At 37.2% G+C, this 27,818-nt stretch overlaps 1 protein-coding gene across 2 annotated transcripts in view; it reads left to right on the top strand.

The window, feature by feature from the left end:
- Positions 1-27,818, top strand: part of LOC137027625 (E3 ubiquitin-protein ligase RNF123) — a 198,078-nt gene that overhangs the window by 54,701 nt on the left and 115,559 nt on the right. For both annotated transcript variants that reach the window (XM_067395870.1, XM_067395871.1), the window contains exons 33-35: positions 62-250; positions 7,230-7,305; positions 12,405-12,489. In XM_067395870.1, coding sequence (XP_067251971.1) covers positions 62-250; positions 7,230-7,305; positions 12,405-12,489 — 350 coding nt within the window. The remainder of the gene's footprint in view (positions 1-61; positions 251-7,229; positions 7,306-12,404; positions 12,490-27,818) is intronic.

Consider the following 27,818-nt stretch of genomic DNA (forward strand, 5'->3'; position numbering starts at 1 on the left):
TCTGTTTTGACTTGGTGCATCTTTTTATTGTCTCTTCATGTCTTCATTTATTCCCTGTCAGATCCAACAGGCAGCTGAGCGACCTGAGAGAAATTTCGTGGACACACGGCAGTTAAAGGTGTGCGCGACCTGTTTTGACCTCTCTGTCAGTCTGTTACGGGTTCTGGAGATGACCATCACTCTAGTGCCAGAAATATTCCTGGACTGGACCCGCCCCTCCGCTGAGCTGCTGCTACGCCGATTGGCTCAGGTGAGCGTGATTGACTGCTGAGATGTGTTCTGAAGATGCTGTTCTAAATTATAAAGCAACATTCAAAACTTGCAAAAGTGCAAAGTGAAGTGAAATTCATTTTATGTTTACCATTAAGATTTTTCTAAAGCAGTTTCATGTAGAACTCGGAGTTAATGATCCTGTTTGAAGCAATTGCACTTGCTATAAAACAGATTTTTTTTTTTCTCAGACTAAAGCAGTGCACAGCAGAACCTAAATTAAAAATGCTGAGAAAATGCATGAACCTCAATCAAACATTCTGCTTCAAAGGGGTCATATCATAAAAAAAGCTTTTTTATTTTTATCTTGAAATAAGAGGTCAGTGTACTATGTAGCAGTGTTAATTTTGTTGATGAATAATTTTCATCGCCATTTTTTCACGGACGGAAATGAGAGGATGACTAAATAAAAATGCGTTTTGAATGACTAAAACTGTGACTAAAATCTACTCTAATTTTCGTCAACGAATAAAAAAACAAGACAAAAATGATAGAGAGGGATGATTTGGGAAGATATCCAGTCAGGAATGCTGTCCTGTGTGGAAGATGCACACATTTGAAGTGTAACGTGCTGATCTAACCGCGAGAAAAGCGGCACTGTTGCGCCTTCTACAGGCTTACGCAGCTGCACTTCAGACTGCTTTGCAATTGATGAATAGCACACATTGATGCCAAGTGATTGCTTATATAAGCTAATGCTGATGAATTATGACAATGTTTACTACACAATGTTTATATGGTAATATGTTTTAGACGGTTGTAAAAATGCATATTTTATCTCCCTCATCTGAACTTAAATGAGCAGCCTGCTACAGTGCAGACTGCAGACATTTCAGGATAAGAGTCACGGTGTATTTTGGGATGGTTTATATTATATTATTATTTTTTCCTGATCATTATCGTTATTTTTTTTTACACAATAAACTTTTTAATTTAGTTTAAGGTATAAGAGTTATAATAGTTCTAATAATTAAACCATAACAAAAAACGTCATTACTTGAAATGAATGTTAACTGAAATAAAAAAATATACATACAAAAAAAATTTCATCTAGTTTCCAAGCTTTAGCTTAACCTGATGGACTAAAATAACTAAAACAGAAATAATTAAAAAAAAAAAAAAAAACTATATAGACGTTTAAAAGCAAAATCCAAAAGATGAAAGCAAATGAAAGCAGAAAAACTTAAAAATCAAATCTAATCAAGATTTTAAACAAAAACTACAGTTGGTTGTCTTAAGTGAACATAAACAGTTTGGAGAATATCAGATATATATCATATTGTTAGAGAAATGCTTAATGCATTACAATTTAACTAAATTAGATTTTAGTCGACTAAATCTACTGTAGATTTAGTTGACTATAATCTTATTATATTTAGTCGACTAAAACTAAAATAATTTCTTATGACTAAAATGTGACTAAAACTAAATGGCATTTTAGTCAGAAGACTATGATTAAAACTAAATCAAAATTTGCTGTCAAAATTAACACTGCTATATAGACAACTAACTAGACTAGTTAGTTTACTGTTTGTGTAGACAAAGATGTCACAAACTGCCTTTCCATTCCAGCGTTATTTTAGTATTATATTCTATTGTTAGGTGCGGGTGCTGTAGAGATGAGGCGAGTACGGAAATCCACAATTATATAGGCTTTATTTGTAACAAGGTGCAGAACGACAGCTTAACACACAATAACCAACAACAAGAACGGACAGGGAGTGCAGGGAGTGAGTCCAACTTAATTAATTATTTGAATTTTAGTTTAAATTTTAATCATTTTACGTGGTTTTGCCATTTCTCTTTAGTTTTAATTTATTTTTATTTCAGTTTTAATAATTATAGTACTTTACCTTATTTTTTTGTTTCAGTTATTTGTCAAGGTTAGAGTTGTCAAAAGTACCGACTTCGGTACCTAGTCGATACTGAAATTTTAAAAATATGACGCTTTGAGCACTGTTGAGCGGATTCGTAAACTCCTCTGACTGGCCATTGTGCTCACGGCTCATCAGATATGTCTGTGATTGGCTTCAATGATACACAGATCCGCTGATAGACGGCTGCTTTCAAATGCTCCTGCTTTCAGAATGCTTTCAAATTCAAACACTTCAGTGTGCTTTTGTTTACGTTTAATTCAGTGTCTTTTTAACTACTGCTCCAGAGGCATACAATTCACACCAAAGTTTTTCATCATGAAGTCAAGACAATAAGGATACTAAATTGCGGACGGATATTGGATACGAAGCAACATATTTATGGCAAAAAAAGGGAAACAGGAAGTGTGTTATAACATCTGCAAACATTGACTGATTTTGATGAAACTTCAGCTGTGTGTTCATTGTAGGAGGCTGATTACATGGATGAGAATATTGTGAGTCAAAGCCGTAGTGCCACCAACTGGCAACAGGAAGTGTCACTTTCAAAATGCTTTGAAATCGTCCTCTTATTCTTAACCAATTGACTTCAAACTTAGTCAAGACAGATGTAGACGTGTGAAAGGATTCTTGATATCTTAAATACTGTTGCCATGGCAACATGTCAAACTTTTATAATATTCTTGGGTGTTTTTAAGGCTCTTAGCATACTTCAAATTACATGAAACTTGACACACATGTCAAAGTTGTCGGCCAGTAGACATGGGTGGGGAGGAGAAGCTCTACAGCACCACCTTTTGACAAAAGTTGGGGGGTTTCTCTTGCCTATAGTCATCAAGCTCGATACATATATTGTTCTCATCAAGCTGGACAACTTGCTAATTTACAGTCATTAGCTCCGACCAACAAGAAGTCAGATATTTTGGTTTGAATTTGGATTTTTTTGAATAATTGGGCTCTGATTTTATAAGAATTCCTATAGGAGATTCAAGATTCATGTAATCACTACTAAACCCTGGATTCAATTTATGACTAAAAAGAGAAACGAGAAGTGTCTCATATGGTGTAAAATCATTGTTTGATTTAAATTAAATTAAGATTATATGTTTCCCACCATGCACAGTGGTTTTCTTAAGCCAGCGGGGTGGTGGTGGCACTGGGGCTTGGCCCGTCATCACTGCTTGCAGCTATATTTTCAGTTTAAAATTGCCAAAATTAATTTTAATAGTTTCAGTTTTTGTTATCAATATCAGCACTGTTTCTGTCCATCCAGACTATTTATTGCAACTAAACAAAAGAAGTCATCAAGATTATGACATCACAACCATAAGCTCATTAACTCATGGCAGCCTTCATTTACATATAGGGGTGTGACGAGATCTCATGTCGCAAGATCTCGCGAGATTAAAATGTGACGAGATTTCTCGTCGAGGTGAAAAGTAGTCTTGTGATATTGCCATGACAGAGTGTTAGGATGATTAGGATAGAATATGCCACCACTATGTTTACATTACGCCTCCACTGTTGTTTTGCTTTGTATTTAAATAAAAAACATTTAATTCAGTTGGATAACGGTCGCCGCCGCTCCATATTCACAGAGTATGTGCAATCGCGAAAGTGAAAGTAAACACAAGCGCGCATTCAGACGCGATTTCAATACCCCACATTTGAAAGCGGCTCCCTGATGAATACAAATATCTCTCAATATGAAAGCTAGTTTAGGCTGGGAAGTGTAGTTGTAACCATCTCTTAGCTCTGTATCAAAGAAAAAAATGGTCTTATTTGCACTTTGAATATTGAGAGAGTGTGATTATGGTTGCACTTATTGTAAAGTGTTTACCATAAAAATGAATAACAGTTTTCTCTTAATCTTATTAAGCACAAACAATAAGGTTTCATTTGTTAACATTAGTTAATGCACTGTGAACTATCATGAACTAACAATGATTGGCTATTTTTATTAACTAACATAAACAAAGATTAAGAGATACTGTAGCAAATATATTGCTCATTGTTAGTTGTTGGTTAATACATTAATGTTAATAAATGAGACCTTATTGTAAAGTGTTACCATTTTTATTTATACTGTTTTATTTTTATAATCAGTTTGTGGAAAGGAGTTCTGTTAGGAGGTCAAAAGTTGTAGAAGCTCATAAATCATGTACAGTAAGGTCTGAAGAGACTGAAATTATACAGAAGAGAAGTCAGTTGAGTTTGTGTCAAAACCTTTTACAGTGCTTGAGTATTGTTGTCTCGTCTCGTTCTCGTGAGCTACCCGTCTCGTCACACCCCTATTTGCATAGTAACATATGAACATAAGGCCAGTATGTAAGGTTAGCCAATCAGAGATCATTTAGATTTAGAGGTCTTAGATTTAGAGGTACAGCATCACAAACTCTGTGGTGAGTTCTGTGCAAGGTATTGCGATACATTGAGTTTTCAAATTTATGTCTTTGTCCATCATTGTACTTGATTTGCATATATTCTTCTAGTGAATTGTGTGTTTCAGCAGTGGAGATGTCATGTGAAAAACAAGACTATCAATAGACGCAATTCATTCTTTGTGAATTCCCCCCCAAATTTTATTAAATTATAGAGTATAAGCAATTTAAAGCATAAAGTGTCACAGCTCAGCAGCGCAAAGAATCTGTAATGGATGAAAGCTAATCGTCTGTGTTTATTTATCCATAAATTATGTCATTTTATTAAACAGTGAAAGTTCTTACAAGGGTGATGGAGAAGAGAACAATCATGGGATGAAAGCCAGTTGATGCTTTTCACATTTATGGGCACAGTTTTTTTGATAGGAGTGTGTGTTTATTGACAATGTATGTGGCGCCACAAATAGTGCACACTTTGGTCTCCCATTACTTAACACAATTAAAGGCAAAAAAAAATTTTTTTTTTTTTTTTTTTTTTTTTTTTTTTTTAATGCACATGATTTTCTATAAAAATTCTATAAAATAATCTTATTTTGTTTTCTTAATTTTACACATTTTAGTGTTGAAGTACACTATCTCAGTTATTCAACCCCGTTACCCAAGTTGTTGGAACAAAAATATCTTAAATTATAGGAAATATAAGTTCTTCAATAACAAAAAGTAATGTTTGGTGCCAAATTGTCTAGCCCCTGCTGAGTGACTGTTCAAATTAACCCACATCTGTAGTTTTGCAACCCTGCTACCCATTCTGGCATAGTTTTTTTTCTTCCTATATTTGATTTGAATCATAAAAATCATGGTTTTGAGTTGTATCTACACATCAAAATGTTTGGTAACTGTGTTGAAAAAAATCAAACGTTATTTAAAATGCATGTAAAAAAGGGCTTATGTAATATTTAATAATTTCTCTTAATTATCATTACATCTTGAGGTTAATTATCATTTAACATTTAATATTGTCAGGAGGTTACGTACATCCTTTTTAATTTTCAGATGCTGTTTTGTACTCTATTCATGGAAAGTGGCATGCAAATGAGGAGCAAGTGTATATTGTTCTCAGGGCCACTGCATGTTTTCAAGGCCTCAGTTACAGAGACAGCTTTGAAAGTGTATTTTCTGCTAGGTTTTTCTCTGAACGCTTACGTGGGCTCTATTCCCAGCAGAGTGTCCATTCACCTGCGGCTTGTAATCAGGCTTTAACTGAAGCACACCTGTGAGCACAGCAGGCTTCCACATGTCCTTGAAGAGCAGAACCCATCCATTTAGATTTTTTCCTGTCCTTGAAGGATTTATCCTATCTTCGAATACTATTACATACGTTGTGCTATAGTAAACGTCAACAAATTGGCACCTGACAGCTTGGTACCTCTAATTAAATTCTTGGCTGCAGGATGTTGAGCTCAAGAGGTGTGCTAAAGAAGCGAAGGGAATAATTATTGCGGTCTGGTCACTTTGATTTATGACCAGATGTGTTTGAAACTGGATCAAGTGATATCTGTTGATATTAAAGGAACAGTTCACCCAAAAATGTGAATTTTGTCATGTAGTCACCCTCATGTTGTTACAAACCTATATGGCTTTGGTTTCTTCTGCAGAACACAAAGTAAGATATTCTGAAAAATGTTCATACAGTGAAAATCAGTAGGGTCTAATGTTTTGTTTTGTTGAACCCCATTTCATTGTATGAACATTCTATATTTTTTGTTTGTTTGCTTTTTGTTGTGTTGTTTCGTCTTGTTTTATTTTATTTTTTTATTATGCTTTTCTTCGTTTTGTTTTGTGTTGTTGTTTCATCATTTTGTGTTTTTGTTTTGCTTTCCTTTGTTTTGTTTTGTGTTATTTAATCTTTTGTGTTTTGTTTTGTTTTGTTTAATCTTGTTTGTGGCAGTTTTGGCCAAATGGTTAGATAGTCAGACTGGTAACCCGAAGATTGCGGGTTCGATTCTCAATACTGGCAGGAAATGACTGAGTTGCCCTTCAGTAATGGCACCTAACCCCTAATCGCTCCCCAGTCACCACAGCAAAAATGGCTACCCACTGCTCCGGTTGTGTGTATCCACAGTTTGTAATGTGTGTGTGTGTGTGTGTGTGTGTGTTCACTGCTCATTATTCCTAATGTGTGTGCACTAACTTGGATGGGTTGAATGCAGATGACAAATTCTGAGTATGGGTTACCATACTTGTACTTCACGTTACGTCATGTCGTTACTTTTGTTTTTGTTTTGCTTTGCTTTCTTTGTTTCATTTTGTGTTGTTTGTTTCATATTGTTTTGTGTTTTTGTTTCATGTTTCATATTGTTTTCTGTTTTGTTTTGTCTTGTTGTTTCATCTTTGTTTTGTTTTTGCTTTACTTTTTGTTTTGTGTTGTTTCATCTTGTTTTCTGTTTTTATTTTGTTTTGTGTGGTTTCATCTTGTTTTGCATTTTTGTTCTGTCTTATATTTCAGTTTGGTTTTGGTTTTGGTTCACTTTTCTTTGCTTTGTGTTGTGTTTCATTTTGTTTTGTGTTTTTGTTTTTATTTTTTGGGTGAACTGTATCTTTATTTAGGAGAAATGTCTCATCTCTGTTTATATATATATATAGAATATAGAATATATGCAACATTTTGGTTTGAAAACATTTTTATTTTATTATTTGCTTGCAGCTCCTGAACCAGGTGTTAAATCGAGTTACAGCAGAAAGAAACCTGTTTGACAGGGTGGTCAGCTTGCGCCTCCCAGGTAATTTTAACCAATTTCCTTCTTATGTAAGAAACAATAATGCACCTACATTAATGCAAATAGAAGCATTGAACTTGAACTGCATGCATTAGTACGCACTTGAGGATGCACTTGAATACAATTATATTTCTGAAACGCTTAGTGTGCTGTGCTGAATTTAAACCTCTCAGGTATTTTGGTTCGTCCTTGATCATGTCCCCTGTAAGCCGAAATATGGTTTGCTGTAACCCAACAGTCAACTTTTCAATTGTTCCTTTTTATAGCAGCTTGTTTCAAGTCCCAGAACAAATAAAAAGTAATCTGATATGCATTTTGCGACGTTCTTGACATCACCTCTGAAACCCTTTCAGAAGTTTGGAAAGTCAGCCTGCATGCTCAGGGAATGATATTAGATGAATAGGTCAAGAGATTTCACGGAGATTTTGTATGAAAACATAATCCAATTAAGGAGCATACTGAAACCATCATCAGGCCAGTTTTCATCCTTGACACTGCAGAACATTACATTTATAGTAAATGAGTTTGGGTCATGTTGTTACCTGAACTTTACCCCTAGATGGCCAAACAGAGCTGCGTGGTTTCAGTGCATTTTAAAGTTGTTATTAGATGGCACATTTTGATGCATGTCACTGTGGTGTCGGATTCAGTGACCTACTATCCTACCAAAGTGCTGTTTAGTGGCTTTAATAGATTTAGTTTATTTATCACTCTATGAGTTCTTCAGTCGTATTCATTATACATTTTTTGATATTCACTTTTTAGGGGGTTGTGTCCATCAATGAAATTCAGAGTAAATTTGCTATGAAAGCATTAAGCTGTCCTTGGAAAAGTCAAATGGACTGGACTTTTTTCTTTATAGCAAGATTTCTCCTTGCAGTGCTTAAGAAAATTGCTTTGCATAAAGGAAATTATCTAAAACTGAAATCACTTGAAACCGGCTTTTTCTTGGAAAATAATTTTCTGCCTAACTAAATAAGAAAATTACATCATGCATACCTCATTTTTTTACTTACCCAACCAGAGCCATTTACTTCATTGCTGAATGAATCAGCTGTTTGAACGAATTGAATGAACAACTGAATGACTTACTCATTTAGACATTTACTGCCACCTACTGGCACCTTAGAGTATAATTTCATTAAGAAAACTCATATTTTCATATTAATAATAATAAAAAAAATTAAAGGTAGAGTTCACCCAAAAATGAAAATTCTGTCATGATTTACTCACCCTCATGGCCGCTGAAGCCTAAAAGTTTGTTTAATAAATTCTATGTTGAATCAAATAAAATATTTTTTTCTAAAGCTACTTTTTGTCCATTTTTTTTACTTTTTTTTTCTTTTACTTTTTGTCCATTTGATGCTTTTGTCATTTAACACAATAATGACTTTAAATGATCTTTTGGGGGTCACACGCATGCGTCGTGCTGCTCACATGATCAGCATGGGAGCGTTTGATATCCACTGATAGACGCCTGCTTTCAAATGCTCCTGCTCCCGCTTTCAAAATGTGTTCAAACTAGGGCTGTTCATGATTATCGTGTACAAAATAAGAGTCTGTGTTTACGTAATATACGCGTGTTTGTTCTGTGTATAAGTATTATGTATATATAAATACACACACATACATGTATATATTTAAGAAATATTTGCATGTATGTATAAATATATGCATATATTTATATTTTTATATAATATATAAATGTAAATATTTTTATGGAAATATGAGATATTTTTCTTAAATTTATACATGAATGTATGTTTATATATATTTTTATATATATATATATATATATATATATATATATATATATATATATATATATATATATATATATATATATATATATATATATATATATATATAAAATTAGGGATAGACCGATTTTCATTTTTCAGGGCCGATGCCGATACCGATTATTACAGATCAAGGACACCGATAACCGATATTTTGAACCGTTATGTGTCTAGTGTAAAAATGAAAATTAATGTCAAAATTAAGAATAAAAAGGCCTCTGACAAAGACTCTCTTTAAATTATTTTAACACATCTTTAATTCTGAGAACTGTTCATAATAACAACATTAATAATAATAATAACAACAAACATAAAAAGTGCTGGGAGCATCCATCAGCAGCATTCTGTAAACAAAGTAAAACTTAAAGCAAATTTAAACAGCAACAAATGAACAAATAATGGAAAATAAATGTAATATCTATGAAGTTTTATAAAGTAAATTAAAATGGGTAACAATTAGTAGTATACAGGACAGTGTCATCCAGAAACTTGCAATGTGAGATTGACAATTTACGTTATTAGCATAGGGTTATTAGTCAAATGAGAGAGCGCGGCCGCGGAGATAACTAAATCAGGAATAGGGAGCTTGCGGTGCGTCAGGGCATCAGAGCTCACGCTGTGCAATTTTTTGACTAAGAGCCCTAACGGAACGGACGCTGTTCAGTGAAGCTATGTGAACAACACAAAAAAATAAAAAAAACCCGCAGCAGACGTGAGTGAATTCATTCGTGTTGATAATCTATTCACAATATAACGTTAAGTTGGCCGAATGGTGAGAGAAGTAGGTTTTAGTTTCACTATCTCAGCACTGATGTGATGATCCGTTAAAGCATATCACTGCAATGACGGACATTGACCGGGAATTCACAGTATAATAACTGAACGGGGCTTGTCATCATAAATCGATTATATTTAGGTGTTTTGCAACTTCAGTGTAATGATTTATTGCAACTTCAGGAACGTTTATTGCATTCTTACCTTCGAAAGATGATCACTGAAGCAGCTCCTGTGCTTTCGGTATGACAGCGGAACATTTTCCAGCCGCGCCAGCCGTATTGATCGGCCAGGCTCGTGACTCCCAACAAATCAGACAGTCGATGGGCGGGGCTTAGTCTAGGCCACAGAGCGGTGCGCTCTGACTGAGGTGGCTGGATCAGTGCCAGATCGCGCATTTCAAAATTAGATGGTTTTATCGGCAAATCGGTTTTGAAAATGGCCGATGCCGATAACAATAAAAATGCTTAATATCGGCGCCGATAATCGGTCGACCCCTAATATATATATATATATGTGTGTGACCAGTGTGTGTGACCAGTCATGGAAAGTAGAGACACAAGTCGGTTCTGGGGCATTTTGAGTTATTCACAGATTCTGAAAGTGTAGTCTCCAAGCTTTCCAACGATGTGTAACACATGAAAATCTGATAATATTTGGAGAAGTTGTGGCCATTTGAAGGTAGGCACTTAAGAAAGCTCTATAGGGAGAAAAACACCTCTAAAGTTGCAGTTCTCAACTGTTCTCACCTGCTGGGAGTGACAATAGGGCTCATTTACATCTCATTTAGATAAGCCATACCCCCTGTAAAGCTGCATGGACCGCATACTATTAATAATAAAGGATACTAACTGAACTAACAGAGGCCAGAGATCGCTAACTATGGCTATTCAAAACACTTTTCAAGACAATAAATACACAATTGAGACGATGTCTGCATGTATTGACTGAATTTGCGTCTGAATAGCGCTGACTCCGTGGGCGTGGCCACATTAGCGGATAATGAGCTGAATCACAGACTTCTGACATGGCTCTCTTTTCATACAGATTACATAAACACAGAATGTTTGTTTTCAATTTGACTTACACGATTTAAAACTTGACATTTCAACATTTTTTCAGACATAAGTATAATTTCTTTGTGATTAGTATTCACTAAGTTACAGTTCATTTTCTGAGAACTATCAGATTGGACTGCGTTCAGAGGGAGACGAGAGATCACGCATCATGTTAGTTTTCTTTATTTTTCCAAAAGCACAACATTTTGTTTTTACTCTTGAGTGTACACAAATAAAAGAAGACATTCTATAGTTTCAATTGATATATTACTTATGTCTCTATGACAAAAAATGACAGAGTATTTTAAGTCTGTTTTGCTGCAAAGTGAAAAAAATCCTACAAAATGCGCCGGCGTGTTACCCGACTCCAGAGAGGTAATGTCTTATTATGCTGCTTTCATCGTTGCTCAGATCATCTTCAGAATCAGTGAGCGCTTGTTCATAAGCATTCGGCTTGTCGAAAAAGTACTTCGAAACATTTTCGGTGTAACGGCCACGGTTCTTCATTGAATTTTGATATCAGCTAGAGCCGGCCAGGGCGCTGCATAATAAGTAGCCATGCTTCCCAGTATGGAAATACACACAGACAATGACACGCCCCTACTGCGTGCTAGAATCTCTGAAAAACAAGCCGATTTCAACCTCAAAATGTACGCTTTTAAATATACCAATACTGCTATCTCAAACATGGAAATGCTTCTTCATGATCTCAACTAACAGATTCTGCAAAATAACGAAAATCACCAATTTTGAAAAAAAATGCTTCTTTCTCATTTTGCTCGAGAGTTGTGCTGCCGACTTGTGTCCCTGGTTTCCGTGACGGGTATAATATATATATTATAATTATGCACAAAACATACACACATATTACGTAAACAGAGACTCTTATTTTGTACAAGATAATCATGATTATCGTTGAACAACCCTAGTTCAAACACTTACGTGTGCTTTCAAACGCTGCCGAGTGTTGAACATTGTAGCCAATCACAGACATATCCGATGAGCGCGTCAACACAGTGGCCAATCAGAGGCGATTACGAATCTGCTCAACAGTGCTCAAAGCGTCACATTTTTTAAATTTCAGTACTGAAAAGGTACCGAAGTCAGTACTTTTGACAACTCTAGTTTGTAGTTAATTTTAAATGACAATTGTTGTGATTTAAAGAAAGATAAACAGTCAGAATTACATTTTATGTAAATAAAAACAATAAAAAATAAATATTTGAGTGAAGTGTAATCTGCACCTCTAGCACCAAAGGGAATAGCAAAGAAGATCATTTTCAAACAAAATTCCCAAACATTGTCCCCTTCTTTCACTGGTCAGACAAACAGAGTTTTAGTTTTAGTATTTGTATTTTTGATTACATATTTTATGTATTTAATCAGAATCAGATCAGTTTTTGTTATAAAATATAAAACAAAAAGTAATTACCTAAACCACTAATAAAACCATGGTTTATTTTCTATTTAGGCCTGGAGAGTGTTGATCACTACCCCATCCTAGTGGCTGTTACAGGGATATTAGTGCGCATTCTGGTCGACTCCAATAAACAAGGGTGAGTTTATGGCTTTGTATTTCTTTATTTTTCCATCAGTATTATGGGATTTCCATATTTATGGGCATGCTTACTGATGTAGAAAAAATGCATTAAAGTAATATATGGTCATGCCATCCAGCCCTGCGTTGTAGTTTTACGCAAACCAAGCGTCTGTTTTGTTTGTTTCTGTCTGGATTTGGTCTATGGGACTCCATGCCTTGTGTTTCTGGTTCAAGAGCCTTTTTCCTTTTCAAAGAGCACATTTATTGTGAGGAAATGGGCACATGACAGAGGTTTGTGTGTCTTGGCATGAGTCTGTGTGCCTTTGCTCTGAGTTCCAGAAGCAATCGACAGTTAATTGCATGTTCTGCTGCCTGAGGGAAGTCTGACACCCGTGTCCCTGTAGTGTCTGTGGGTCAGAGCAACAGGATTCAGGACAGAACCTGTCCTGTGGGGAGGTGAAATCTAATAATGAACTCCTGTTGAAAGAAATGAGACTTCTGAGAGAACAAAGAAAGGACAGACGGGGTCTCCAATTCATCACTGTTGCTCTCATGTTTTTTTTTTTTTTTGTAGTTGTGGCATTTGAAATGATTTCACTATAGGCTGAAGCTTTATGGCAATTTTTTATTTTTTTAAAGCTAAATAGAATTGCGACTAATGACAAGTAATTTTTACAGATATTTTCTATCAGAATGCACACTACCATACTTCCTAATAATTTATGCACCAGGAAATTCATTGAATTGATCAAAAGTGACAGTAAAGACATTTATAATGTTACAAAAAGTTTGTTTTAAATAAATGCTGTTCTTTTAAACCTTGTATTCATCAAAGAATCCTGAAAAAAAGATCACAGTTTCCACAAAAATATGAAGCAGCACAACTTATTTCAACATTAATAATTATCATTATTATAATTGTAATGATAATATTATAATTATCAACTTTTGTGTTCTTTGTGAGCTGACACAAAGTTTCTCAGGGGGAACACAAAACATTTTGCAAGCGCACGAAAAAGCATTGAAATATGTTTCTTTCTTCCCTTCTCATATTTTTTCCTTCACCATGTCCCTTTAAGGGGCTCCATACAAAAGAGACTCCACACTGTACATAAGAGACTTCTTTCAAAAACAACAACAAAAAAAAAAAATCCTACTGACTCCATATTTTTGAGAGGAAGTGTATATAGAGATGATACTGTGGACAGTTTCCGACCAAGATGTCGCCACTCTTATATTGGCCTTATTAAACTTAATATTTCAACTCTGTTATGTTTAAATATATCTATATATATTTTTAACAGACAAAAATATTAATTTCACAAAGCACAAGAATATGGACTCTAAAAAGTGGTTTGTTGCAAAAGTATTTTCAAGCTAAGACATTTATTTGGTTTTCAACCCTGTAACATTCATCACACAATCAGTGTTTATTTAGGTGCAATATGGAGACAACTGGCCACAAAACCAACTAAATTTTATGTAACCTGATTCATGACAGCACTCTGACCAAAGGACGTTAGCGACAGACACGTCTGCATCATCAATGAACAGCGATCATGCCATTTTTGAATCCACCACCACAAAGAAGCAATGCTGAAAATAAATCATATCATTAGACTGACACTTATGATTTGGGAAAAATGTAACTGTTATGCATAATTACAGCAAATGTGCATGATCGCTAAGTTAGTAAATTTACAGACTGACTAGTAATTCTGCAAAATAAGTGTTTTCACAAATAAAGTTCAACATATATAAAACAGTGGCGGCAGTTTTTCATTGCACTGCTGCAGCCATGGAACGGCAGCAAAGTTCCTTGATTATTACGCCTGAATGAGAGTATAGTTCCTAGCCATATCAGCCTAGAAAATCACAACTTTTTATTTTCCGTCGGTCTTAGTACACGATTTAACTACAGAAGAGTCAAGTTTTAAATAGGAAAAATATCAAAACTCTTTGGTCATTTTTAAGCACGATGCTAAGGGTCTAATCAGATTCAATGAACTACCGCCAGAACCGGAGATCGGCTGAATGGATTCGAAAACGGTAAAACTCAACTGTTTAACTCTAGTGGAGTTGGAAAATGAGCCTATTTTCAAAAAAAGTGGAGTGTTCCTTTAATTGCTGGGGTTGGAATGCTTAAAAAAAAAAGGCTTTCTACACAAAATTAAAGGTGCCCTACAACTTTTTTTAAAAAGATGTAACATAAGTTTAAGGTGTCCCCTGAATTTGTCTGAAGTTTCAGCTCAAAATACCCCAAAGATTTTTTTTAATTCATTTTTTTTAACTGCCTATTTTGGGGCATCATTATAAATGAGCTGATTCAGGTCTGCTGGCCCTTTAATTGCTCACGCTCTCCGCCCACGGAGCTCACGCTTGCCTTAAACAACATAAAAAAAGTTCAAAAAGCTAATATAACCCTCAAAATGGATCTTTAAAAAGTGTTCGTCATACAGCATGTCAAATCGCGTAAGTACAGTGTTTATTTGAATGTTTACATTTGGTTATGAATGAGTTTGATAGTGTTCCGTGGCTAACGGCTAATGCTACACACTGTTGGAGAGATTTATAGAGAATGAAGTTGCGTTTATGAATTATACAGACTGCAAGTGTTTAAAAATGAAAATAGCGACGGCTCTTGTCTCCGTGAATACAGTAAGAAACGATGGTAACTTTAACCACATTTAACAGTACATTAGCAACATGCTAACTGTAACGAATCATCACTTGGGCATTGATCCATTTGCATGCTTTATTAGAAGAATCGTAGTAATACAGGCAGGGTCAGACAGGAGCAAACTGGTATGTAAGGAACAGGCAGAATCGTGGTCAGACAGGCAGTAAGTCAGGGCTGGCAGATAACACTCACAGAAACGGGAAAACAGGCAGACGTCAGAGGTAGGCGGCAATGGATCGTAGACGGGTATACAGGCAGACAGCAACAAGTAATCAAACAGGAAATAACGCTCGGAATTGTTCACCACGGCAAAACAAGACTTCGCGTCTGACAGGTGGATATGGCAGTCCTTTATAGTCCGGGTAATGTGATTCAGCTGCAGGTGTAATCAGTCCAAGGTACGGGCTTATGGGAAATGTAGTGTGGGTGAGTGTGTGTGCTAATATTCGGGTGATGGTTCCCTCCGATGGCCAGAGGAGGGAATCACGGAGTTCGTCTCCGTGACAGAGCCCCCCCCCTGCGAGCGCCTCCTGGCGCGAGGATGCTGGCGACGTCTCGGTCTTCCTCGAGGACGAGGGGCTGGCTTATCCGGATGGTTCGTGTGGAACTCTGCCACCAGGCTGGGGTCTAGGATATCATCCGAATTGACCCAGGAGCGTTCTTCCGGACCAAACCCCTCCCAGTCAACTAGGTACTGGAGTGTGCGACCGCGACGTCTGGAATCCAACAATTCTCGGACCTGATAGATCTCCTCACCGTTGACCAAGACGGGTGGGGGGCCCTCGTCACTGGACCTCTCATCCCCCTCCTCGTGGGGGCCATCGGCGGGTTTGAGCAGGGACATATGGAAAGTGGGAGAAATACGATAATGGTTAGGTAATGCCAAACGGAATGAGACTGGTGTTATCTGGTGCGTGATTTGAAAAGGGCCAACGTACCTTGGACTTAACTTCTTACATGGGAGTCGCAGGCGCATATCTCTTGTGGATAGCCATACCCACTGACCAGGGCGGTAAAGGGGTCCGAGGCGACGGTGGCGGTCAGCTTGTTCCTTCTGACGGCGAACAGCGTGTTGCAGGTGTGTGTGCGCGCTATCCCAGGTGGCTTCGCTACGGTTGAGCCAGTGCGGTGCGGAGGTATTCGAGGTTCTTGTGGTCCGTTAGTATGACAAACGGATGCACGGCTCCCTCCAGCCAGTGACGCCACTCCTCAACAGCCGCTTTCATGGCCAGCAACTCCCGATCCCCGACATCGTAATTTCGTTCAGCAGCATTCAGTTTTCTGGAATAGTAAGCACAGGGAAACATTTTAGGAGGATTACCTTGACGCTGGGATAGGATGGCGCCGAGACCTGTGTTAGATGCGTCCACCTCGACTATGAATGGCAGTGACAGGTAGGGGTGGTGCAGTATGGGCGCGGAGGTGAAGCGTTCCTTGAGCTGTTGAAAAGCGTGTAAGGCCTCAGGGGTCCATCTGAGTTGACTCTGACCTTTTCTGACCATACCTGTAAGAGGGTTGGCTATGGAACTGAAGTTGCGGATGAAGTGCCTGTAGAAGTTTGAAAAGCCCAGGAATCGCTGCATCTCTTTGACAGTCTGGGGCTGCGGCCATTTCAGGATAGTGTTTACCTTTCCCTCATCCATGGCGACGCCCTCGGGGCTGATGATGTACCCCAGGAATGAGATGGAGGACTTGTGGAAATCGCACTTCTCAGCCTTGGCATAGAGCTGATACTGGATGAGGCGCTTGAGAACCTGTCTGACCTGTTGCACATGCTCCTGCATGGTATCGGAGTAAATCAGGATATCGTCTATGTAAACAATAACAAAACGGTTAAGCATATCTCGGAACACGTCGTTTATGAACAACTGGAAGACAGACGGACTATTAACAAGCCCGAAGGGCATAACGAGATATTCGTAGTGTCCGGTGGCCGTTGAGAAGGCGGTTTTCCATTCGTCACCCTCCCGGATGCGAATTAGGTTATAGGCACTCCGTAGATCGAGCTTGGTGAAGAATTTGGCTGTTCGGAGCTGTTCCAAGGCTGCAGGCACTAAGGGCAATGGGTAGCGAAACTTGACAGTTATATCATTGAGACCACGATAATCAATACAGGGACGCAGACCTCCGTCCTTTTTACTCACGAAGAAGAAGCCCGCTGAAGCGGGTGACGTGGAAGGACGGATGAATCCTTTCGCCAGTTCCTCCTCGATGTATTTCTTCATGGATTCTGACTCAGGTTGGGAGAGCGGGAAGATACGGCCCCTAGGAGGTGTTGTTCCTGGGAGAAGATCAATGGCACAGTCATATGGGCGATGCGGTGGTAATTGTGTGGCGCGTACTTTGCTGAATGCCAGCGATAGATCCTGATAATCTGAGGGGATTTGGAACTCGGAACCGGGTGAAGAGTCATCGGCCTGGACTGTTCTGAGGGGTAGAGAGGTGACAGGAGACAGACATTTGGTAAAACAATTCTTATCCCATTGCAATATTTGACCCTCTCTCCAGCAGACGGTGGGATTGTGCGTGCGGAGCCAGGGTAATCCGAGTATAATAGCCGAGGTTGAGGTGGGTAGCACATGGAACTGTATGAACTCTGTGTGCAATATGCCAGTTTGCATGGTTAAGGGTTGGGTGATGGTGTTGACTCGTCCGGCGCCCAAGGGTCGCCCGTCTATGGCTTCCACTGTGAGGGGAGAAGAACATTCTATTAGAGGAATGTTGTGTAGCTGTGCGAACGCTTGGGAAATGAAGTTCCCTGCAGCCCCTGAATCCAGTAAAGCCTTGGTATTCATTTGAGTGTTCTGAATCTGGAGGGTTATAGGTACGGACACAGTTAAATCTGAGTGATAATAGGGATTGGATTCACTCACCATGCGCTGACTTTCAGGACGAGTGCGGACGGGACAAGTGTTACGAACATGACCGGGACTGCCACAGTACAAACAAAGTCTATTAGTCAGGCGGCGATTCCTCTCCTCCTCGGAGATGTGGTATGCGTTGATTTGCATGGGTTCTGGAGTTTCTGCTTCTGTCGGCTGAATGGGGTGGACATTACGTCTCTGGCCAGACTTGCGAGCTCGAATCAGGTTGTCCACGTGAATGGCGAGTTCAATATACTGGTCCAAGCTCTTCCCCTCATCTCAACATGCCAGCTCTGACTGTAATTCATGAGACAATCCGCGTCTAAAACAAACTTTCAGGGTATCACTCACCCAGTTGGTTTGAGCTGCGAGAGTGCGGAATGCCAGGGCATACTCAGCCGCCGTCCTTCTGCCCTGTGACAGCTCCATCAGTCGATCATCCGCTCCCTTCCCATCACTCGGGTGGTCGAACACCGCTTTAAACTGCTGCATAAAGTAATCGAACGTGGAAAAGGTGGACCCATTCTCCCCCCATATGGCAGTTATCCACTCTAGTGCCTTACCAGTAAGCAGAGAACAAACAAAAGCAATCTTACTGGTCTCCGTGGGATATAAAGCTGGTTGTTGATTAATGAAGAGGGAGCACTGGAGGATAAAGCCCTTGCACTTGGCTGGATCACCGTCAAACTTTTCTGGCAGTGAGAGACGAGGGTTGCTAGGCGACGGCGTTCCTGCCGCGTGGTTAATGGCGGCCGCGGCGGGGGGAGAGGGCGCCGCTGGCGCGGGTATCTGCAGTCTCTGTAGTGCCTTAACTAGTTCCTCCGTGATGGAAGTGAGGCGATTAAGTTGGTGTTGATGGGCGGCGAGCTGGCTGGCCTGAGCAGACATCGTAGCACACAGGTGGGTAAAAGCAGCTGGATCTTGTTCTGGCGAAGTCTTCTGTAACGAATCATCACTCGGGCATTGATCCATTTGCATGCTTTATTAGAAGAATCGTAGTAATACAGGCAGGGTCAGACAGGAGCAAACTGGTATGTAAGGAACAGGCAGAATCGTGGTCAGACAGGCAGTAAGTCAGGGCTGGCAGATAACTCACAGAAACGGGAAAACAGGCAGACGTCAGAGGTAGGCGGCAATGGATCGTAGACGGGTATACAGGCAGACAGCAACAAGTAATCAAACAGGAAATAACGCTCGGAATTGTTCACCACGGCAAAACAAGACTTCGCGTCTGACAGGTGGATATGGCAGTCCTTTATAGTCCGGGTAATGTGATTCAGCTGCAGGTGTAATCAGTCCAAGGTACGGGCTTATGGGAAATGTAGTGTGGGTGAGTGTGTGTGCTAATATTCGGGTGATGGTTCCCTCCGATGGCCAGAGGAGGGAATCACGGAGTTCGTCTCCGTGACACTAACACAACATGTAGGAAGACAATATACAAATATCACTAAAAATATCATGCTATCATGGATCATGTCAGTTATTATTGCTCTATCTGCCATTTTTCGCTGTTGTTATTGCTTGCTTACCTAGTCTGTTGATTCGGCTGTGCAGCTCCAGACGTTAATACTGCCTGCCCTTGTCTAATGCCTTTCATAATGTTGGGAACATGGGCTGGTATATGCAAATATTGGGGGCGTGCACCCCGACTGTTATGTAACAGTCGGTGTTATGTTGAGATTCGCCTGTTCTTCGGAGGTCTTTTAAACAAATGAGATTTATATAAGAAGGAGGAAACAATGGAGTTTGAGACTCACTGTATGTCTTTTCCATGTACTGAACTCTTGTTACTTAACTATGCCAAGGTAAATTCAATTTTTGAATCAAGGGCTGTAGGAATCTGGTGTAGGTCTTGTTTTTTCAATTAACTCCTTTAAAAAAAAAAAAAAAAAAAGTTAATCTTGAAAACGAAGTGGATGATAAATTAGCAGAGATGTCCTCTTCATTAATGTTGCTTGCAGTTTCCATAGTGAATAGCACCAGCTATTTTATCAGCGGTTTTATTTTTTCAATCATGTTTCCTACAGTGGGCGGAACGCGTCATAACGTTGGAGATAACAAAGCCCACCCATTTAGAGGAACGATATGATAAGTCAATTTTCTTTACATTTGAAAAAAGTTTTTACTTTTTAAATTATTTAAAAGTTTGGAAATACTATTTTTATAATAGTTTAGGCCCTCTCTGTAGGCCTAGAGGGCCCTGACGGTTCTCCAGTTAAGAATAAACCTGTTTAGAATTTAAAAGAGTTTAGAATTGAATTAAAAATTTGCATCCCCCCCCCCATTCTAAACAGGTATATTGTCAACCCTGTTACATTTAAAATGTTAAAATTTGAGGTCAGCCTTCATTTTCTTCTGTTCAGTCCGTCGAGGTCAGACATCCATGAGAAAAAAAAACATGAGCACACTGAAGAGCTACTTTATAGTAGAAACTGAAATTGTAATTCTCATTGAAAGAGACACTGACACTGTTTTTCATGTTTAATACTGTAAAGCTGCTGCTTTTAAATGGGACATCAAATTAAATTTTCACTTCTTTAGCTTTTTTCATGTAGTTAGGTTTCTGGCGTGTCTGCCAGCTTAGAAAATCTGAAAATAAAACATGTCTGAGACTGAAACTGTGCCATCCATCGAGCAGTTCCAATTTGTAGCCAATTTCTACCTAGATAGCTAGCTATTTGAATAAGACCTCCAAACAATATAGGGAGTTTATTTAAAATAAATAAATAAATGATTATTTCTGCTTGTGTTTCTTTTGTTTAATGCTAGCAAACACCAACATCTGAGGTGGTAGCTTATAGTATGAGTGTCTAACGTTAATTTTCATACATAAGGTAATGGCTTACATTAGATTTTTTAATGTGAAATTGTGAGAGTAACCATCCACAATATGGTTGACTAATGTAATTCGTATGTTAGCTTAGATCTGAATGATGAATTTGCTGTTATCAGCAGTCTAAATTGACGTGTAAGAGTTCAACAAGACTTTATAGTGGTTCATCTGTTATTTGGCAAATGGGCACTTGGAGTTTGTCTGTACGCATGTTAGTATGTTTAGCTGCGGCGGGTTTTGTCACTAATGTGGAATGTTTTCTCAGTTTGCCGTGTGTGCTACGGTCGACCGATAGACTAGACGATTTACTGTCTGCTTACTGGTCCAGAGGTACGCCGTCTTTGTGTAAGAATCTCCGTTTGCATATTTAAGTGAATAGTGCCCCAATAGTAGCAACTTTCTGTGAAATAGTTATTTTGTCCAAAAGACATTACCTTGAGAAAAGGCTTTGTGTTGGTAATGGCGAGGGGCGTTAACAGCCCGCAACTGCATGTGATTCAAGGCCATTAGCACTCCCCACAGAAGAGAGGAGTGGGGTGAGCAGTATTGTTTCATTTAAAGAGATATGCACTGAAACAGCTCGCTCTGAACAGAGCTGTTTTTGAAAAGGAAAAAGGGTGTTGTTTTTCATGACCATTGAGGAATTTTAACCGAAGTTTGTTACAGACATTTCATGAAGACCCTAAAGAATCATACCAACTTGTGGAAAATGGGTCCCCTTTAAACAATCTGTAAAATACATGTATGACTTGCAAACATCCACATCACTATAATCAGATGCTCTGTTGTTTTCGCACTGCTGTCATTTTTGTTGTGTATATTTTTTTTTTATTCAGAGGAAAGCACGCAGCACATATTTAAATATTCTTCTAAACGTCGCTTAGTGTTGGGATGTTCACAAACTGTATATCGCTGCTGACATATTTCAGACTTCTTTTTACCCGAAAGTGAAGAACGAAAAATAACTTTGCTGTAAAATTATCGGGGCCTTTACTGTGATCCCCAGTGTCTATAGCTCTCATACTTTGGGCCTGAGATGGGAAAATGTGATTGGAATTCTTCATTTTTCAAAAAAATAAATAAATAAATAAATACAATTTATTCAAATAATTTATAAATTAAAGCTTAGCAAATGGCAGTATTTATGAGAATGACTAATATACTTTCTCATTGCTCACAAATACCATAGTGAATAGTGTAATTATGCAAATTAGGACAGACTGCATTTTGTTATCTGTATTTTAAAAGCAAGAAAAAAAGTATTGCACATCCTTTCAAAATACATGTCTATCAGAAATGTGCAGCTCTGATATTTGTGTTGGTTATGAAATGAATAATACCAGAGATAACTAGAATCATGACTGAATTTGAAGGATGCTTCTGAGGATATTAAAAGGATATTCCTGCATGTTCCTGGAATCTGATTAAGCTGTCTATAGATATGGTCACTGGACAGGCTTTTTATGGCATCTCTCTTGAACTTTCCAAACCTGTGATCAGTAACGTTCCCCAGATGCTTTGAATTTCCTAGACACACAAATGAGTTTGGAAATGGATCCCTAGAAGAATAATGAATCGTTCTGAGATCTGATTTCCGGAGAAGCCTGATAGATGGTTCTCTATCATGGAAGACCAGATGTTTAACACTTCACAAGCTTGAAAAGAAAGGGTTCTGTGGAAACATTCATTTTATGTGCATGAATCCAGAATGAATCAATGCTTTAGAGATAACAAGAGACATGTAGTGTTGACAGATAAATTGCAGGCAATTTTAAATGGTTTCTGACAATAAAAGAACTGCATCTATTTAAAGCTTCACTGTAGGTTTATCATATTTTAAATTAAAGATAATCAGGCCACTGATTTCTTGTTTTGATATTATTATTGCATTCTCGCTGGTTTGAGGGTTTGACTGCTGCTACTCTTGATCATTATTCATTATTTATGCATAGCTAATTTGGCAGTGCAGTGTCTCATGAGATTAGATTTAATGATTAAGTCAGAGTTTATTGGTCAAGTAAGACTGCTCATATTTGGTTGTACTGAATTGAGGCATTTGTTGTATTGAATTGCTCAAATTTAAACCCAATGCAAAAAAGTGCAATAACCTTTTTCAGCATCAGAATGTAATGTTAAAATCAGTGATGAATTTAAATTAGCTGTTTCTGTTTTTTACTATTAATAATTATTATTATTATTTATTTATTTTTTTTTGGTATTTTATTTTGTTTTGTGTTTTTTTTGTTGTTGTTGTTGCTTTGCTTTGTTTTTTTGGTGTTTTATTTTTGTGTTTTTTGTGTTTTATTTGGTTTTGTTTAGTAAAAACTTTTGTTGATGTCACTGCAATTCTCATACTTTGATTAGTGCCATTTTCATATTTTTTTTCATATAGTTGTGTTGTGTGACACATCATTTTAAGTCATTTGTGTAGTATAAATATCCATGTCTTTTAATAAATATGAGGTCATAGAAACTGCATATATAATAGTTATTAAAGTCCGTGTTAAGCAATATATGTGGTTTTTTAGTTTGTCACACAATAGAAAAATGTGTTATTTACCGCACAGCCAAATTTGAATGATTTAAAAAAAAAAAAAAAAAAGTCAAGTAAATGAAATAAGTTATCAAAATCTTAAAAATAAGCAATATTCTCTGCTCTCAAACGCTGGGGGCATGTCCGCTGTCTGTGCTGAAACTACAACCACTTGCGAGTAAGATGGCTTCTCTCTCAGCTTACTTTTCTAATGAGTCAAAAATACTGATGCATATAAACAAAAGAATCACGTTAAATGTTTGCAAAATTTAGTAGCGTTACTGTAGACTACCTACTAATTATAACATAAGGACACAAGGCCACTCATTGGTGGGAAGGTACTGCCGACTGGCACCAGATGTCGGCGCCACGAGATGGGAGGATGAAGGCCGAGCTGGGAGATAGTCGGTTCAGCCCCATTCACCAATAATAGCTGATTATCAGTGAATCCCAGGTGTCTCTGATGAAAGTTTGTAAAACCTGCAGAGGCGGGTGTTGACGGTGATTGTCAGCTGTCCATCAAGATGGCTTTTCACAAAATGAATCCACCTCTTCTTCATATCATAATTTTTTAGGAAATTTAAATAAGAAGATTGAGCTGTTTTGTATATTATCGCAAACGGGTAATATGCATTTGCATGACGAAGACATAGCTAGCACAATGTAGGATGTAGTAACTAATGGTAATGACAGTAACTCGCTGATGCTAATGCTAAAAGTAAATATATAAATACATTTTTTTGTTTGTAATTTCTAGCAATAATACATAAATACAGTTCTCATCTTCTTATTATTATTATTTTGGATATTGCACTTTTTCTAATTTCTTAGTATTTCATGATATATTTGATTGTCTCTTCATATTTTTAATTCAGATTTTGAAACATTACATTTGTGTTTAATGCATTTTTTATTTTTACATAAATGCATTTCTTACCTTTGTATACTTGTAGGGACATTAAATTGCATGTTATATATATATATATATATATATATATATATATATATATATATATATATATATATATATATATATATATATATATATATATATATATATATATATATATATATATGTATGTATATATATATATATATGTATGTATGTATGTATGTATATGTATGTATATATATGAATGAATTATGTAGTGTGAATCTTAACAGATCTTTAGGACCTTCTGGGCTGCTTTACATTTTTTGTACTGTTGCCCACAGCAACTATACCAATTACCCAGAGCTGTGGTGCTCTCTTATCTTCTCAAGATGGTCTAGCTTCTTTCTCCACGTGGTCCGATAAGACGTGACCTTTTTCTTTGAATGTCACCAGTCTTCTTCTACTTGTTTCAGAAGGTCTTATAAGGTCTTGTTATAAGGTCGAACTAACCCTGTACATACACTGGAAAGAGACCCTGAGTTTGTCAGGTCACTTGTGTTTACAGGTGAACATGCGAGATTGTGTCTTGAGAAGATGACCTTTCCAAATTTGATATAACTGCAACACCTCAGGTAAAAGCTATGGCGAAAAACAACCTTATTCTGTGAGCATTTAGAAGTGTGCAGCATGTCTGTACGTTTTCATTTTTCATGTTCTTGAATTGCTAATGGTTTGTTCTGACTTGAAAGCCTCGATAACCCAGTTTGTTTATAGATATCATATGTTCAGAGATATTGCATTATGATTGGCAAGAATTGCAATGAGAGGACCATGCTTTTATGGCTGTATAACTTCACTTTCAGTTTGATTTATGCAGGAAAACTAGGTTTGGAAACAGTGTAGTCCTACTTGTTACAAATGACTCTTATTAGTTGTTTAATTGAAATTAATGAGTCAAAAAGACTTAGTTTGAATCAATTTAATGACTTGCTTGCTTTTTAGTGTATTCAATGAACTGCCTTTAATTTCTAATAAAATCTTTGGATAAAACAACATTTAGACTAAAAATGTTGTTGTTGTTGTTTGGTTCAAATATTCAAGTCAAATACTTTATTACCAAATATTCTTTCATTTGGAACTGTTGTTATCGGAATTAAAGATGGTTAAGTGAAATCAGAATCATTAAATTCTTTATGAATCTCATCCCTACAGAAAACCCCATCTTATTTCACCCTGAATATATAGAGGGCAGAAAAATTCCTCTGAAACACCTCTGTTATCATCAGATGGTAAATGGGGAACAAACTGAACTGCTGCTAAATTTGGCATATTATATCCGGCACAAATTCGCTAATGAGAAAATAATTGGTGTGACACCTGGCACCTTCCCTCTTCCTGACTTTCTTCAGAAATCTACACTTGCTTGAGGTGTGGGGATGTTGTCATGGTTTGTTCCTACATTATTTCTATTCTATTAAAATATCCAACTTAAAAAATGTGGACTCATTTACTTTATCTGTATGCATGTCATGCATGTTTTGATATACTTTTTTTTTTTTTGGTCCACAAATTTGATTTCAAGCATAGAAAATCAAGCTTGAAATTAAATGCAACCATTTCGAATGACTTAAGCTTACTGGTCCCTGATTAAACATTTTGTAGTTTATTTAATGTAGAGTTCTCTGATTAAGTTTCATTAGCATTTAAATGTTCAATTCACAAACCAAAAGCTTTACTTTTATATTTTTCTTTGCCCCATGAAACATCCTCCCATCTCATTGAGGATCAGGTGATGTCAGAAGAAAACTTCAGCTATTTTTACTGGTTGTATCACTTTTCAGAAGTTGAAACGCAACACTATTTATACATTTATTTAACAGACCATATACTGTGTGCAGAATTATTAGGCAAGTTGATTTTCTGATCATATTTTTTTCCAAGCACATTTTACCAATTCCAATCCACATCAGTCTTAATAACTACTATTAATATTGTTTTTAATCATTTATAAGTGATATATAATTGTTCATGAAGGCTGGAAATGAAAAATGCCCTATATTCAGGTGTGCAGAATTATTAGGCAGGTTTTCTTTTACAGATAAAATGAGCCAAAAAAGAGATTTAACTCAGACTGAAAAGTGAAAAATTATTAAATACTCATGAGAAGGACGCAATACTAATGTAATACTAGAAATTGCAAAGTTAAAGCATGACCATTGGACAGTGAAATGAAAAATTACAAAAGTTAAAAAAGTTACATATAATATTGATCAGAATTCTGTTATGAACTGCTCTGAGACACCAATGGTTGAGGATCCAATTGCAGTTTTATTAATCAGAGGGGTAATCCAGGCAAAGGTCAAAACACAGGTGAGCAATCCAAACAAAGATAAAGTCAAGGGCACAGACAAAAACAGAGAAATCCAGAGGTAATACATTGAGACCGAAAAAAACAAGACATGGGAGAAACAAGATGCAAATGCTCAGAAATGCCTTAACTACAGACATGCAAGACTTAGCGATGATGACTGAATGAACCAGGGGTGCGTTTCTCGAACAACGTTGTAACTCGCTGCTGAACTAGTACAATGCATCGTTGAACAAATCAAGCTAGTCACGATTGTTTCCTGAAACCGTATTGTCACAAACCTGTCGTTCAACCACGTTGGTGAATGACGTCACGCAAGTGGTGAGTGATAACTTTTTTTAAATTAATCTGTTTGAGATCAAATTAATGCTAGATATTTTACTATAAATTACGGACAAGGCATTAGTGGACTAATTCTCATTTTCCTCAGTAATTTTGCTTTATTTCCAGATTAAATCAAATGCTTTTTCTTATGTACTAGAGCATGTACGCACATGCGCACTCTTCAAAAACGGTGCTTTAAATCTCTTGACAAACTAAAATATGTAAATGACATTTGTATGTATTCGAAATAAAAGATATACAATGTACTTAATGTCAGTTTGCTTATTTTGCTCAAGATAATGATTTATTAAGTCCATGTCATAAAAACAAGAAACTATGCTTCTGACTACAGCTCGAGAGCTGTCGTTCCAACCACACAAGTTTGCGATACAGTTTGCGAATGTTTGTTTGAACTGTGGTTTCGGGAAACACCAAATCGTTTAACTATGTAAGTAACGACAGAACTTGCATGGTTTGTTGGCTAACGATGCTTTTGGGAAACACACCCCAGGTTAATATAGGAAGAAACTAACAAGGTAATGAACAACAGCTGAATGTAATCATGGCTAATAAGTGCGGGCAGTGGATTATGGGAAATGGAGACCGTGATAATAAGGCAGTAGTCTGGGGTGGAGTGCCCTCTAGTGGCTAGTATGGGCACTCCAGCGGGTGATCATGACAAATATACATTTAAGAATATTCATAATGTAATAATCAGAGTAAACATTTTATTAATCAGAATTTAATCATTTTTATTAGTCAGAATTTAATAATAATAATCAGAAGTAGCATTTGAAAATGAAAATGCAATAATCATAAAAAATATGTAAAACAATCATGATGTAATAATTAGAATAAACATTTTATAA

This window comes from Chanodichthys erythropterus, chromosome 10, assembly GCF_024489055.1.
Source record: "Chanodichthys erythropterus isolate Z2021 chromosome 10, ASM2448905v1, whole genome shotgun sequence".
In the NCBI taxonomy this organism is placed as follows: Eukaryota; Metazoa; Chordata; class Actinopteri; order Cypriniformes; family Xenocyprididae; genus Chanodichthys; species Chanodichthys erythropterus.